General features: G+C 42.5%; 1 protein-coding gene across 5 annotated transcripts in view; it reads right to left on the bottom strand.

Moving 5' to 3' along the window:
* Positions 1-14865, bottom strand: part of APBA1 (amyloid beta precursor protein binding family A member 1) — a 250818-nt gene that overhangs the window by 30447 nt on the left and 205506 nt on the right. For all 5 annotated transcript variants that reach the window (XM_049770936.1, XM_049770935.1, XM_049770937.1 and 2 more), the window contains exon 3: positions 4060-4155. In XM_049770936.1, the coding sequence (XP_049626893.1) occupies positions 4060-4155 (96 nt within the window). The remainder of the gene's footprint in view (positions 1-4059; positions 4156-14865) is intronic.

The following is a 14865-nucleotide window of genomic DNA, read 5'->3' as shown; positions in this document are numbered from 1 at the left end:
TGCAGGGTGACCTAGGAGTCTGAAGGGCCTAGGGATAAAATGTTGTCTCTCTCCAAAGCTTGTTTCAGAGGCTCACCTTCAGAGAAACTAGGGACACCATTGTCCTAGGAATGCTAATTTCTTTATGGAAAAATGCCCTCTGAGGGAAAGCCAAGATACGTGGAGTGAAAGATAAAGCAACTCCCATGTGCTTTACATTCACTAGTTTCCATTTACCCAAGTGAAAAGACAGTGCTAGTTGCCAACTCTGTCTAATTATGGTTTTTTTAAAGCAGAGTTTTCCAAAGTGCATGATACTGATACTGTCTCTCAGGGGTACTGCAGTGATTGGGGGTTGGGGAAGAAGGAGAGAATAATGGTGGTAGCTTTGGGTACAATCATGTTGGGTTCTTTCTGTTTGTTTCAAAGAGTAGATTACTGCCGAAGTGATAGCACAGCGGGTATGCCTGACCCGGGTTCAATTCCCAGCATCCCATATGGTCCCTTGAGCCCACCAGGAGTGTTTCCTGAGCACAGAGTGAAAAGTAACCACTGAGCATAATTGGGTGTGGCCCCAAAACAAAACAAAACAAAGAAATAAAGAAGCCAGAGAGATGGCATGGAGGTGGGACGTTTGCCTTGCGTGCAGGAGGACGGTGGTTCGAATCCCGGCATCCCATATGGTCCCATATCGCCAGGAGCGATTTCTGAGTGTAGAGCCAGGAGTAACTCCTGAGCGCTGCCGGATGTGACCCAAAAACAAAAAACAAGCAAAAAATACAGTAAATTACCTATGGGATGCAGAAAAAAATATTTTCTGTAAAAAGATCTATAAGCCAAATATATTTGGAAGCCCTTGGCTTAAACAAAAATATAAACAAATTCAGGGGCCAGAGAGATAGCATGGAGGTAGGGCATTTGCCTTGCATGCAGAAGGATAGTGGCTTGAATCCCGGCATCCCATATGGTCCCTTGAGCCTGCCAGGAGCTATTTCTGAGTGTAGAGCCAGGAGTAACCCCTGAGCACTGCCAGGTGTGATCCCCCCAAAAAAAACCCCAAACAAAAAATAAATTCCTTTTTTGGGGGAAGAGGGCACACCTGGTGATGCTCAGGGGTTACTCCTGGCAATGAGCTCAAAAATTGCTCCTGGCTAAGGGGACCATATGAGACGCCGGAGATTGAACTGCTCAGTTGCGTGCAAGGTAAATGCCCTACCGCTATGCCCCCAAATAAACACATTCTAATAACTTCATGATATACTAGGTGGTGGCTAAAGAGCTAAACATTGTGCCTGAAGATATAATACAGGGGTTAACATGTGTATCTTGAATCTGACCTCTGTCACCACATATGCCACGTATGTCTGAGAACTTCCAGGAATGATCCTTGAATACCCAGCCATGAGTAAGGCTGCAAGTGGACCAAAAAAAAAAAAAAAAAAAAAAGAAAGAAAAACCCCACAAAAAGAATAAAAATGATTATTTCTCCCCATCATCTCACTGTCAGCAGTGAGGGACCTGGGGGTAATGAGAGTTTGTTTTGTGTAATCAAAGTAGCCTCCAGATATGCCCAAGAAGTCAATTCAGATCTTCTTGAGCTGTTAAGATACTTTTCTGAAAGTTAATGTCCTAGACACCATCCAGGTTTAGCATAAACTACAAAAGAATTCATTTGGTGTATAGCTTTAAAAGCTACCATTTCATTTTGAGTCACAATGACGGGCATTTGGCACATTCTCTTATTTTCTATTCATGAGCTTGTTTTATGTCTGGCTTGTTTTAGTCTTGGGGGTAGTAAATTTTCTTAAAAAAAAAAAAGTCTTGTGAAATGAAAGAATCTCTAATTATCAACACCAAGAGGATTTTCATCATTATTTCTAAGGATATGCAGGAACATGGGCCAAGTTGTGCAGGAACTGAGAAACTAACAAATCTTCCTTGCTTATTATTATAGCTGGTGAATAATTGGATGCTGAATATTCAGATGTCTGATTAAGCCTTTATTTTTTTATATGTGGAAAAAAAGGAACATCAGTGGATCCTTAACACTCAATAAATAATAAAGCTACATTAAAAAAGAAGATAAGAGGCAAAATCTCTGGGCTTTCCCTGGGAGAGTTGGGGGAAGGGACATATTCCATGCACAGAGCATGGATCTGTCCTGGTAACTGGAACAACAAAAGATAAGTTCCTCTGAGTGCAACGCCTTCCTTGCAAGCATTACCCAGCCCAGAATCAGCAGAGGCTGATGGTGAGAGCCAGCATTCTCACAAGTTCCAGGTTCAAATCCTAGACTGGCTCTGGGTAAACTGAGGGTCCAGCCTCAGCTTCTTCAACCAACACCAGAATTAGCTTAATTCACAGATAGAGCTTAAATCAGAGTTCATTTAAGGTTTAAACACGATCTGATCAGTGATTTGCGGGGTTCAATGTTTTAGCCTACAAAAATGTAAGAAATGATAACTCCCATCACTGCCATTCCTGCTGACACAGTTGTACTTGCTGTTTGCTCTCACCCGCTTGTCTGTCCCTGTGCTATGAATAGACTGTGGCAAAACTGTAGAGCAGAGGATGAGGAGAAACCAGGGTCTGAGGATCAAGACCACAGGAGCACAGACTATATTTCAAGTTTCTATCAATGTTAAGTTTTTGAAAACTATGTATGTGTGTGTATACACATGTGTATCCTTTCCCCTGCACACATATTTAACAGTAAATGTTATTTGTTCGCTGATACTCCATGGGTAAATTTTAACCTTTAGATAAGATTTGCTACTAGGTTAAAACAGATTGTTTTTTCCTTTACATTTAACATAAAGCTATTAGTAAAAGGAGAGGAGAGAAAAACTACAGAGTTTATCTTTATGCTTGTTCTCAGTGCTGGTCAGGCTGTCTCAATATTAGTGGCATATATTAAACTCTAAAGTATATATTAGACATACTTTGTATTGCATATTAAATTTTATATTACATATTATATTTAGACTATATTATATATTAGACATTAGACTATGTATTATATATTTATATATTATATATGAATATATGTATTATATATTAGACCATTATATATTATTAATGTATATTTTAGATGATTTTATATTAAACTATGTACTATGCATTAGACTCATGTTGGACTGTAATATATATTATACTATATGCTATATTTTACTTTGTATTATATGTTAGATTCTATATGTTACTCTATATTATACATTAGAACATGCCTCATATATTAGACTATTATACATTAGATTATGTATTATATATAAAACATTACACTATGTACTGCATTAGAATTGCCTTGCAGGCAGACCAGGATCTGGTCAATCTGTTGCCAGGATGTCCTGGAATCGGAAATAAATGCCTATGCTAGAAATTAGCCCTTTCCCCAAAGAACAAAATGATGATCCACAGGATTTAGGGCTCTACTGAGCACTCATGCTGTCCAACACCACAGTGTTATGTAGAACTTCCTGCAGTGATGGAAATGCTCTATCTCTCCTATACAAGATAATATGGTCCCATGTACTACTGACCACATGTGCCTGAGGAAGCAGCTTGTTGTTACTGTTGTTCTATCTACACCCAGGTGTGCTGAAGGGACCATACATGGTACCAGAGATTAAACAGGGGCCAGCTGCATGCAAAGCAAGAGGCTTCTTAGTTGTGCTCGGATCCTGGAGGTGGTATTTTAATATCATGTATGCATGGAAAGAGACATGCACAGCAGGTAGCTACTGGCTTAGAGAGCACCATGTTACATCACTGAATTCTATGCTGAAGAGAAACACAAATGCATCCCCATGGTAGTGACTGGAATGAGGTCAAGCTTGAAGTAGACCAGAATGGGTTGGGGTAATGTCCTACAAAATGGAACACTGGGACTGAAGTGATAGTACAGCAGTACATGTAAGATGCTTATCTTACATGTAGTTGATCAAGGTTCGATCCCCGGCATCCTTGAGCACCACTAAAAGTTATCCCTGAACACAGAGTCAAGAGTAAGCTCTGAAAACTCTCCAGTATGGCCCCAAACCAACCAAATAAACACAAAAACAGGAACAGCAGCCAGCCTACCTCTTTATTAGTAGAAGCCTCCGTGGGGTCGCTGGAATGAAGAGGTGTGCTTGAAGACTCTGCACCCAGGGGTGATGAGCTGCCTGGAGATGGAGTCTGCAACAGAGTAAGGGAACAACCTACTGAACATGTGGGGAGAAAAGACAGGTGTGCGGGGAGTGAGGGGGAGAACTCCACAACAGTAGCTTTAGCAGAAACGAACTTCCACAGAAAGAAATGGTGCATCAAAGCTGAGCTTTCTATTTTCTTTTAAATTCAGACCTTGTTTTCAAAAAAGCCCTTACATCCCAATTCCCACCCACACACCTCACTCCCTTCCTTTAGCCCTAGCATGTAAACAAAACATATGTATGTATGTAAAAAAATAGTTGATAAGTCAACTATCAAGCTGAAAGTCCTTAACTGATTAGAGATAATTGTTGTTGCACAAATGCTCATAGGTTAAAGAAAAGTTGTTCTTTAAAATCATGCAATTTGCTGCAACCTGGTTGGAATTCGAGGATATCATGCTGAGTGGAGTCAGAGTTGAGGGACAGATGCAGAATGATTGCTTTCACACAGAGGATTTAAAGGTACCTAGCAAAGTAACAACAACCGGTTAAAAGCAAGAAAAAGTAGAATTGATCAACTCAACTAAGCTAAAGAGGATGTTGAAAGGAAGGAGCCTTGGGGACCTTGGGGGAGGGAGGTGGTGTACTGATATTGGATGTGGTGTTGGAATTATGTGCATGAGAAATTTATCAGCAGTATTGTACACCACAGATTCTCAATGATACTTTAAAAAGTTGTTCTTACCATAGTATACAAAGAACTGGGTTAAAAACTTATTACAAAATGGGGCTGGAGAGATAGCATGGAGGTACGGCATTTGCTTTGCATGCAGAAGGTCAATGGTTCAAATTTCGGCATCCCATATGGTCCTCCGAGCCTGCCAGGAGCGATTTCTGAGCCTGGAGTCAGGAGTAACCACTGAACACTCTCAGGTGTGACCCAAAAACAAACAAACAAAAAAAATTATTGCTAAATAAGCTGAGATGGCCCGAGTGGAGAAATGAAAATCTAAATGTTCAAAGAAGCCATGGAGTTGACTCTAGAGTCTGAGAACCACCTTGTGGTAAGATTTCGAATACTCTGCTTTTATCCACGGGCTGCTGAAAATTTAGACAATTTAGCATCCAGAAATAACCTTGGATGCTCTTAGAATTGTAAATAAAAATGGCGTATTGCTAATAAACAATAGGTTATTTTGTTTGTTTATTTTTTGGGGGGAAAAGGCTGGGCTGCATCTGGCAATACTCAGGGTTAACTCCTGGCTCTGTGCTTAGGAATCACTCCTGGCAGTGCTTTAGGGATTATTTAGGTTGTCAGGATGAAATCCTGCTTGGCTATAACAAAACAAATGCCCTACCCACTGTATTACCTCTATGGGTCTTGAGTTTGAAAAAAAAAAATAAACCTCGAAAGATAGGTTTGGGGAGGGTGGTGACACCGGGAGAATTCCTACAGGGAATGCTGCTGTTTGTAAATATCAGCTTAAAAAATATCAGCTTCAAAGTTCTTCTCCAGCCAATGCCTCTTGGAGCCAATGCTCCTGGAGAAGGAATGACAGAGAGAAAACCAGCAAGTGTCAGACTAAAAAAGTCTACGGATATGCTGATGATAACCTGACATCCCTGTAGGCTCCTGAAATCTTAAAAGATAAAAGGGATTTTCAGGTGAGCTACTATGCAGCTTAAGATTTCCACAGCAAATCAATAACTCTGCTCCTGGTATATAAGGAATGTTTGATAGATGGCACAGAACATAACTCATGAGTGTCTCTTTCTGCAGAAATTCAGAACAGGAGCAAGAGGAGGTAATTCCCAGGCAAGGGAGACAAGATACCACAGTGGCTGCATGAATCTGCATTTGTGCATTAGAGATAAGCCTATGTGAGGAAACTCCTATATAGGGAGAAGGTGCTCCAGGACAGACACGCAGAGAAGTAGAAAAGTTGTTTTTGCACACTAGAGGGAGCCTCTGCAAGCACTGCATAAAATCATTAGAAAGAGTAAATTATGTTTTAAAGTCTAAATTACAGCACCACCAGGGGACCAAAAAAGAAACAGTGAAATGCAGCAGAAATGCAGCATTGTTCACATCACTTGTTCTTGGGTCATGCATTTGTTCTTTAGGAGTTAGAAGCTGAATTCTGGGCAGGGAGGTGAGAACCGCATGCAGACCTCAGCTGGTCCACTGTGCAGTACAGAGGACCAGCTTCTGGGTATGGCAGACAGAAAGCACTTCAACTTCTCATGCCCTGCATTCCAAGTAACACCTCTATCTACCTTTCAAAAGAAGCACACAGAATGATTCACTCACTTAAGTGAGCTGATGGAAGCTTACTGAATTAGTGCTCTGATAACCAGTTCAAAACTAATGTGGTTTTCTAAAAGTGCGTACAAAGCTTGCCACAAAGAGTGGGGAAAGTGCAGTTAGCACAGAGAAACTATGATCACTCTGGACAAAAACTGGGTTCTAAAAAGAGGTAAAGTGATATACATTATACTCCTTTGGTACCAATATTGCAAAAATTTTAGTGCCTAGAAGAAATAAAGAGGAGAGGTAAGACAGAAAAAGAGAGGAAGAGGAGGAAAAAGAGGATGATAGGAAGAGAGGGGGAAAGTGATATGAAGAAAGAGGAAAAGGGGAGCAAGAGTGAAAGGGAAGAGAGAGGAGAGAGAGAAAGAGAGTGAGTATGCCATAGAGATGGGTGGGATGGAAAGGGTGGTATGAAAACTGGGGACATCCGTGGCAGGAAATGTACACTGGTGAAGATATTGGTGTTGGACCATTGTACAACTGAAATTCAATCATGAACAACTTTGTATCTCATGGAGATTCAATTAAAATATTTATTAAAATAAAAAACTGAAGGGGCCAGAGAGATAGCACAGCAGTAGGGAATTTGCCTTGCATGCACAAGGACAATGGTTCGAATCCCAGCGTCCCGTATGGTCTCCCAAGTCAGGAGTGATTTCTGAGCACATAGCCAGGAGTAACCCCTGAGCATCACAGGGTGTGGCCCAAAACCAAGCAACCAAACAAACAAAAATAAGTAACAAAAACAGAAGTAAGAGAGATAATGCAATAGGCACTATCTGGTTTGATCCCCAGCACTGCACATGGTTCCCTACGGTCTCACCAGAATGATCCCTACTAACCCTGATAGAAGTTAGAAGTAAGCCCTGAGCACCAACAGGTGTGACCAAAAAACCCAACAACAACAACAACAAACAAACAAAAAAGGGAGCCAGAAAGATAGTACAGTAAGACACTTGCTTTACACATGGACAACATAGTTCTATCTGCAATACCCTTCCCCACTCCCAAGCATTGATCAGAGTCAGGAGAAAGCCCTGAGCCCAACTACATGTGTCCTAAAGCCCCAAAAAGAAGAAAAAGAAATGTGGGGCCAGACAGCATAGGGAGGGAAGGATTTGCTCTGTATGTGGCCATTTCCTGGATTATTGTCCCCACGCAATGCCAGGACTGATCCCTGAGCACAGAGTCAGGAGTAAATTCTGAGCACCATTGAGCATTGCCCCCAGGGTTCCAATTTCTCCATTTCCTGTTGCAGATATTGGAAAAATTTGCTTCCTTGCCAAGCTATTACATGGGTGTTACCTCCTTTCTTAGTAAGGGATAAAGGTAGGTTATCTAGACCATGGGGCCAGGGTGGGGTGCACAGGCAATATATGTAGGTTGATTATGTGATCAAGCTCATGTAGGGTCTGCCACAGAGCAGAGCAAAAGTGGCGTCAACATGCTGTGTGGACACAGATCTCACAGAGGCCTTCATGGCACCCATATGGCTCTTCCCCTTCATCCTTACATGCCAATGAGTTCATTGTTCATCCAGATGCCCCACAATTAGTGATTGCGTCGAAGGGATTGTCTCTCTTTGCTGAGGTTCAGTGCACAATTTGAAAACACGCATCCAAAGCTTTTTCAGATGATTCTGGGGGCCAAGCTCCCCAAATGTTGGGTTTTCTAATGATCATTTGTGGTGATGCTTCCCATCCTCCCAAGAGCTAATAGATGCCCATGGGTACTGTAAACACTGCATATGGTAATTTCCTATTTTCTAGTTTGCTAAGGAAAGCAGTTGGGTCATAGCACTGCTCCATGGTGTATATGGTCAATTGCAAGAAGCCCTTTTCCAGGATTGTGAGTGTAGAATGTTCCTTTTCCACTAGCATAGGGACAAAGAGAAATGGTATTTGCCAGTGAAGATGCTGATTTGTGAACATCATGCTCTGTGGAAGAAGTAAAGCTTCTCTGAGGCAGAAAGGACTCAGGAGGTGCCACTACTAACCACACCGCTGATGACAAAGTCAAGGTGGTCAAACGGCCAAAGAGACAAACCCCATTTCAATGAGACCCAGGCCACTGCTTTAAACAGCCATTTACTAGCATGTTCCCCATCATCACAATGCTTTGGAGAATGAACCTGATGACTCAATAGCCAGATGGTGGTGGTTTTGCAGACAACTTCCAGGTTCTCATACACTGTTCTAGAACCTTCTCAGTTTGGGCACCGGGGCAAGAAAGGCTTCTGTGTCTTCATCTTGGAGGTTTTGCCTGACTCTGACCTGCAGATCCTGTGTTTGTCCTCTCAGGATTCTATCTATGCCAGGTGTGTCAATATCACAGCACACTAGAACTAGGGGCAGAATGGTTTTCCATAGAACACCTGTGGGGCCTGTTGTCTTTCATCTCAAAATAATTGTTTTAGTAAGTTCTGAGCAAATCATTTCTCAACTCAAAAACTTTAGGGTTTTCTCTTTACACATATAAATAAAATAACAGATTCTTCACTCTGATATTCAATGCAATCCAAGGTTTGACCTTATTTCTTGATCATTTTTTCCCTCTTCAACCTGTTCCCTATCTTTCTTGAAGTCTAAGTAAATAACTCTCTGCTACCCATATCCAACCTGTATTCTTTGCAGAGTCTTTGTTCTGTTCTTGTCTAAACTACACACATTAACAAGCCTCCAAAGACGCATTTCAAATGCACTCTCTCCTGAAGTCTTATTAATGCTTAAAACAAAAGGCTTCTCTCTCATAAGAACTGTTATTATTTTATCTATGCCTTTAAGGTACAACCCTTCTCCCTAGTTATCTGTAAAAGTATCATTGTACTCTATGATAACATTCACATTTTAATAAGTATATAAAAGTCACAATGAGGCTTCATATATATTTTCTTTTCTGAGGAAATAAGGATTCCCCATACCATAGTTGTCCAATGAATGTGTTAATGTATGGAAGGATGTGAACACATGACTTTTAGTTTACCAGAGTAAAGAAGGAAACAAAAAAGGTTAATATACCTTTATAATAATATTTCAATAATAGGTACAATAAAGAACAGGTTCTCTGATTGGCAATCATTGTATGGATGTTGGTGACATGGCTATTGATCCTCACATGTAGTTCTGGGTTCTCTTTATTTAAGATTCATATGGTCCATTTGCCTTCCTTTGAGGGAGACTCTTACGTGGACAACATGGGCTGCATTCCTTACTTTTCTGTCTTTATGCTCAGGGGTCACTCTTGGTGGCACGTAGGGGATCATATGTGGTGTTAGGGTGGGTAGTATACACAGCATACTTCCTGCTGTTCTACCTCTCTAGTTCTGGCTCCCTTCTTTAGCAGAAACTGTGTGCAAACCATAGTCTCCTGGGCTGAGGACAGAATAATGGGCAGTGTGGGGGAAGCACTCTTCAAGTAGCAGTCAGACAGACTGGGAGCAGGCTCATGGCCATTCAACTCCTTTCCAGTTGGAATATTCTGGTTATATTCCCTCTTCTACAGGCAACTTCTAAGTTATTGTTTTTTTAGGACAGATAGTTGTGCTCTGGGTCTGATGAAGCGATGCAGAGTGACCATGGAGCTGGCTCTCCTGTAGCCTCTCCTGCACAGTGGCTTATCTCACTTGATCCCTCTTCTCTGGTGATACAAGCTGTTTCATAGGAATCTTATTCTACATTATAATTATTAAAATAGATATATACATGAATTCAGTTACTTTTTGTGTGTTCTTGTTTCTGAAACCTGAAACTGGTTCATATATGCAAAAATAATCACTTTCGATCAAAACTAGACTACCAACACACATTTGGTTTTCCTTAAGGCAGTGAAGAAGAAAGTTAGCATAGGCATTGTCAAAGCATAATTATGCCATTAAAATGAAAATAGCCTGGGCCTAATGAAGTGTTCTATATACACATTTATAATGGAGTCAATTAATACCAATAAAATAAGTGAGATAACTGTCAGTTAAAATTTTGAGATAACTGTAAGTTAAAATATTTCAGCCAGTTTTATTCTCTCTTCACACAGAGGTAGGGTCCCCTCATCTTCCAAGTCCTTCCATCCTGTGTAAAGGCTGCAGAGTGAAGGAGGGCTGTCTCCTTACCCTGGAACCTGTCGTGGCACCCTTATTTCAAATAAGGGTGCTTTCATATCAGTCAAGGTGACACACCCGTGATCACTTTCATCACTGTCAAAAAGGCTGGTCCTCAAGCAAAAACAAGTGACCAAGCTTCAGCATCAGCATCACAGGAAGGAAGATCATATTTCATCTAACCAAGCTGACACATTGCTCTAGTCTTTCCTCATGGAAAGAGTCACTAGCACTAATGCGAAACAGATAACAAAGGACAAATGAATGTCCCTCGACTCCTACCCAGATCCCTCCACTCCTTGTGGCCTTTTGAGGCCTGAGAATAGGCCCCTAGACCTGAGATCAGGAGAGAGAAGGGAACTGCAGTCACTTTCTGCTGGTTGAAAAGGAAACTGCTGAGGGCACCAATCTGTCTCCACTGACACTGGTTAGGATGCTTGGAGAATGTGCTGTGTGTCTGGCATCAGAGAGACCACATGCTGCCCAGCAACACATTCTACATGATTGCTACCAGGCCAGGTGCTGATCACCTTTGGTTTTCACTGGTATTCACTTCACTAGTACTAGTTTCACTAGTATTATGTGGAAGATACACATGAAAGAGAGAACAAAAGGTGACCAGACCAGTGGAGTTCATCCTTAAATCACAGAGAGCACAAGGCTGGGGGTGGGGGAGGGCCCACTGCATTCTGAAAGCCTTCTCCTCCAAGGTCCTCTTGGATTATGCTAAGCACTAGGCCCACTTTCCCTTTCTCTCCATAGCCAGCTCCTACTCTACCAGCAACACTCACTGATTCCTTCCACTATGGGTAGCACAGAGAGCAATTTACAACCGGACAGGATCAGCAGAAACAAAGAAAAACACCACTAAGAAAGTGGCAAACCCCAAAACCCAGGATCAACTTACCTCTTCTTCATGTCCTTCAAATTCGTACATCCAGAAATTCTCCATCTTCTCAGTGTTCAGGGCTAGAGCTGAACACCCACTGTGAGCCAGGAGCTCTGACCTCAGAGCCTCACTGGGCAACTGTTTCCAGGGGTGTCTGATACCCAGTCAATAATGCAACTGTAACAGGACACGGGGCACCCCCAGAGGAGGGGTCTGAGCCAGAGCATTAACCCCTGCATGCCCGTACAGCCCAAAAGATGTGCGTCACTGGCCAAGCAAGATCACCTGATGTTTCCCTGAAGGGGCTGGCCTACCCCAGCTGGCAGCCGGGCTACTATTTCTGGGGAAAAATAAACTCAGTTCTGAGGTGTTACCAGAAATTTTCACACACTCTCTACTCTGCTACATTTATAGAATCTGTGAGGAAAAAAAAAAAAAAGAACCTTCCAGCTCATGTGGGAAAAAGGAGAAGATACGGAGTAAGAAGTTCCTTAGGCTCTGCGTCACAGAGAGGGTACCTGAGCACATGAGGGGCCTTCTGAAAACATGGGGCCGCCCAGTCTTTGGGTTCAAGTACCTAGTTGCTGGATGGGGAACCCTCACTACCTTCTGTTACTTCAGTGCCTCAAATCTCCTTCCACCACAACCAGGAGAAGGGAACAATGGCAGCTCTACAGGTCCAGGCAGGAATGCTGCCCTTGGAGTGAGCAAGTTTGAATGCAGGCCAGTAGAAAATCCCAAATTAGGGTGACTGCAGGTTCTTAGCAACAAGAAAGAAGTTAAGACAAGTATGAAGCTGAATTGCAGGCAGCTGATGAAAACAGCAGGACAGTGATTGTAGCATGGAGGAGAAGGGGATGTCAGAGTGAGCTCTCTAGAGCCAAGCCACTTCCTATCCATCCACAGCAAATGGATGCTCCACGAATCCAGGGAGGCGACTTCAGCCTTCTTTCCCACTAAATTCTGTTATCACACATGTGAACAGGTCTCTGAGTCTACTTATTTAAGTTTTATGATTGGATCAAAGGGCCAGAAGAAAAAGAGCTGCAAAGAATCAAAGATTCTGCAGCTGGAAAATCCACTTATTAGCAGTAAAGTTCCCAGTGCTATGGCCAAGGTAGAATGCAGGCCTAGGGAAAGGGTCTACATGGCATTTCTTGCCCTCCTCATTTGTCCTTGTGTTTCTGGGTCCTTTTACTATCACTCAGGTGGCACTAACTGGGTTAGTGGAGAAAGCCCTCTTTAAGGGGACCAGGGAAGAGGGCTTGAGTGGTGGAGCAAATGCCTGGTACATGTATGGCTCTGAGCTCAATCCCAGGCATGGCATGATTCCCTTGACACTGCCAGGTGTGACCTGGTGGGTTCTGAATGCCCAGGGCCTGAGTATTGCTGGATGTCATCCTATTTAACAGTAAAGTCTTCTGAAAAAAAAAAATGATCCCTGCAGGAGGTTATTCTGCCTAGAAGACTTCCCTGGGCATCCCAAATACTCCTTCCTTCCATGAGCCACTTGCAAGAACTCTAAGATGTATTCTCAAATGCCCACATAAAACTTGTTCTACAACTGTTTCCACTTCATGGGGATCCTACTATCAACCTGGAAAACAGCTTTGGTTTGGATTCCTAAGTGCTGAGATCAGGCAGAAGTCCTCTTCTGGTTCTAAAATAAGCTCATAATTTAACAGTTATTGCCCGGAAAACCATCAACAGACAGGGAGATGAGGAAATAAAACCATACCAGGTCTTCTGAAAGTTCCAGAAAGCACTTGTATTTATCCTGCCTGTTGATGCAACTGAACCCTGAATTCTTTCCACAGTCTTCTTTGCTCAGTTGTGCCTTCCTTTTCAGGTTCAATAACCACTGGAACTTGCTGAATTATTCACTGCAGCCTTCAGGGGCCTCATCAATAATGGATCTTTGGTGAGATGGGAAAACAGCCTGGCAAAAAGGGGGACATGGAATGAAAATGGGAACACAGAGCACAAAAGGGGAAACCAAGGTATGAGGTGAGCAACACCCTCAAGGTTTGCTCTCTTCTGTGAGGGTCTCTAAGTCTTGTGTGTGTAAATATACATTGATAAATAATATTCAATATCACACATTAGAGACATAGGAATGTTCTAAAGCCCAAATTAGGTTAGTAGGGGGTAGAGGCAGCAAGCCAGGTTGTCTGGCCATTCTATCGTCGGAGTTTAGGGGTCCATTGGCACACTGGTTTTGGCTGACAACACCACTGGGGGTGGGAGTGTAAGGTTTAACTGCAGGAAGTCTGGATTCTATTCCGGCACCACCTGGTTCCCCAAACATCCTCTAAGACTACATGAAATGGCCTCCAAACCAAAAATGGTTATCCCTTGAGATTACAATTAGAATCCTTTGTATGGGCCAGAGACTTTATATGAGGGAAGGCATTTGCCTTCCATAAGGCTCTGGTGACCATGTACCAGTTTGAATCCCTGGCACTGCATATGGATCCCTGAGCATGGATCCAAGAATAGTCCTTGAGCAGTACTGGCTGTGGCCCCCAAATGAAAAAAGAGTGTTATTTATGAGGAATCCATTTTAACATGCCTATTCCTTTAGGAACAATCCATTTCCTAAGTCCCATCTCTCTCTGACAGCACTGCCTGCCTCTTTTCTTCCCATCTGTTTCACTCTCTGCCATTCACTTCCAAACATGAAAATCTGCCTATCCTCATGTTCAATATCTGAATGTTCCTATGTATAGAGCCAGGAGTAGCTACTCAGTACATCTAGATGTGGCTTTTCACTCAAAGTCAAAACCAAAAAAAAAAAAAATTGTGGTGGAGCAGGAGGCTAGGAAGTGACTCTGAACACAGCTGACCAGGAAATGATCCAAAGCACCATTTATGATTTTTTTAAGCCTGTCAGAAGTGATCCCTGAGTACCACTAGATGTGTTCAAAGACCAAAAAAAATTTGAAATACAGTAGGTGGACTTTGCAAATGGCACCCAAAATTCACACTTCCATAGCATTCACACTTGTGTAATTCCCAGTCTAGGGAAGAGAGAAAGTTCATAATTTACTCTAAAAAACAAATTAAAAAGAATACAGCAGGGGACGGAGAGGTGGCGCTAGAGGTAAGGTGTCTGCCTTGCAAGCGCTAGCATAGGACGGATCGCGGTTCCATCCCCCGTGTCCCATATGGTCCCCTCAAGCCAGGATCAATTTCTGAGCGCATAGCCAGGAGTAACCCTTGGAGCGTCAAAAGGGTGTGGCCCAAAAAAACAAAAACAAAACAAAAAAGAATACAGCAAAGGGGGCCAGAGAGATGGAAGTGGGGCATTTGTCTTACATGCAGAAGGACTCTGGTTCGAATCCTGACATCCCATATAGTCCCCTGAGCCTGCTAGGAGCGATTTCTGAGCATAGAGCCAGGAGTAACCCCTGAGTGCTGCCGGGTGTGACCTAAAAACCAAAAACCAAAAAAAAAAAAAAAT

The sequence above is a fragment of the Suncus etruscus genome, chromosome 3 (assembly GCF_024139225.1).
Source record: "Suncus etruscus isolate mSunEtr1 chromosome 3, mSunEtr1.pri.cur, whole genome shotgun sequence".
Classification (NCBI taxonomy): Eukaryota; Metazoa; Chordata; class Mammalia; order Eulipotyphla; family Soricidae; genus Suncus; species Suncus etruscus.
This window is presented reverse-complemented; position numbering and strand designations above follow the sequence as displayed.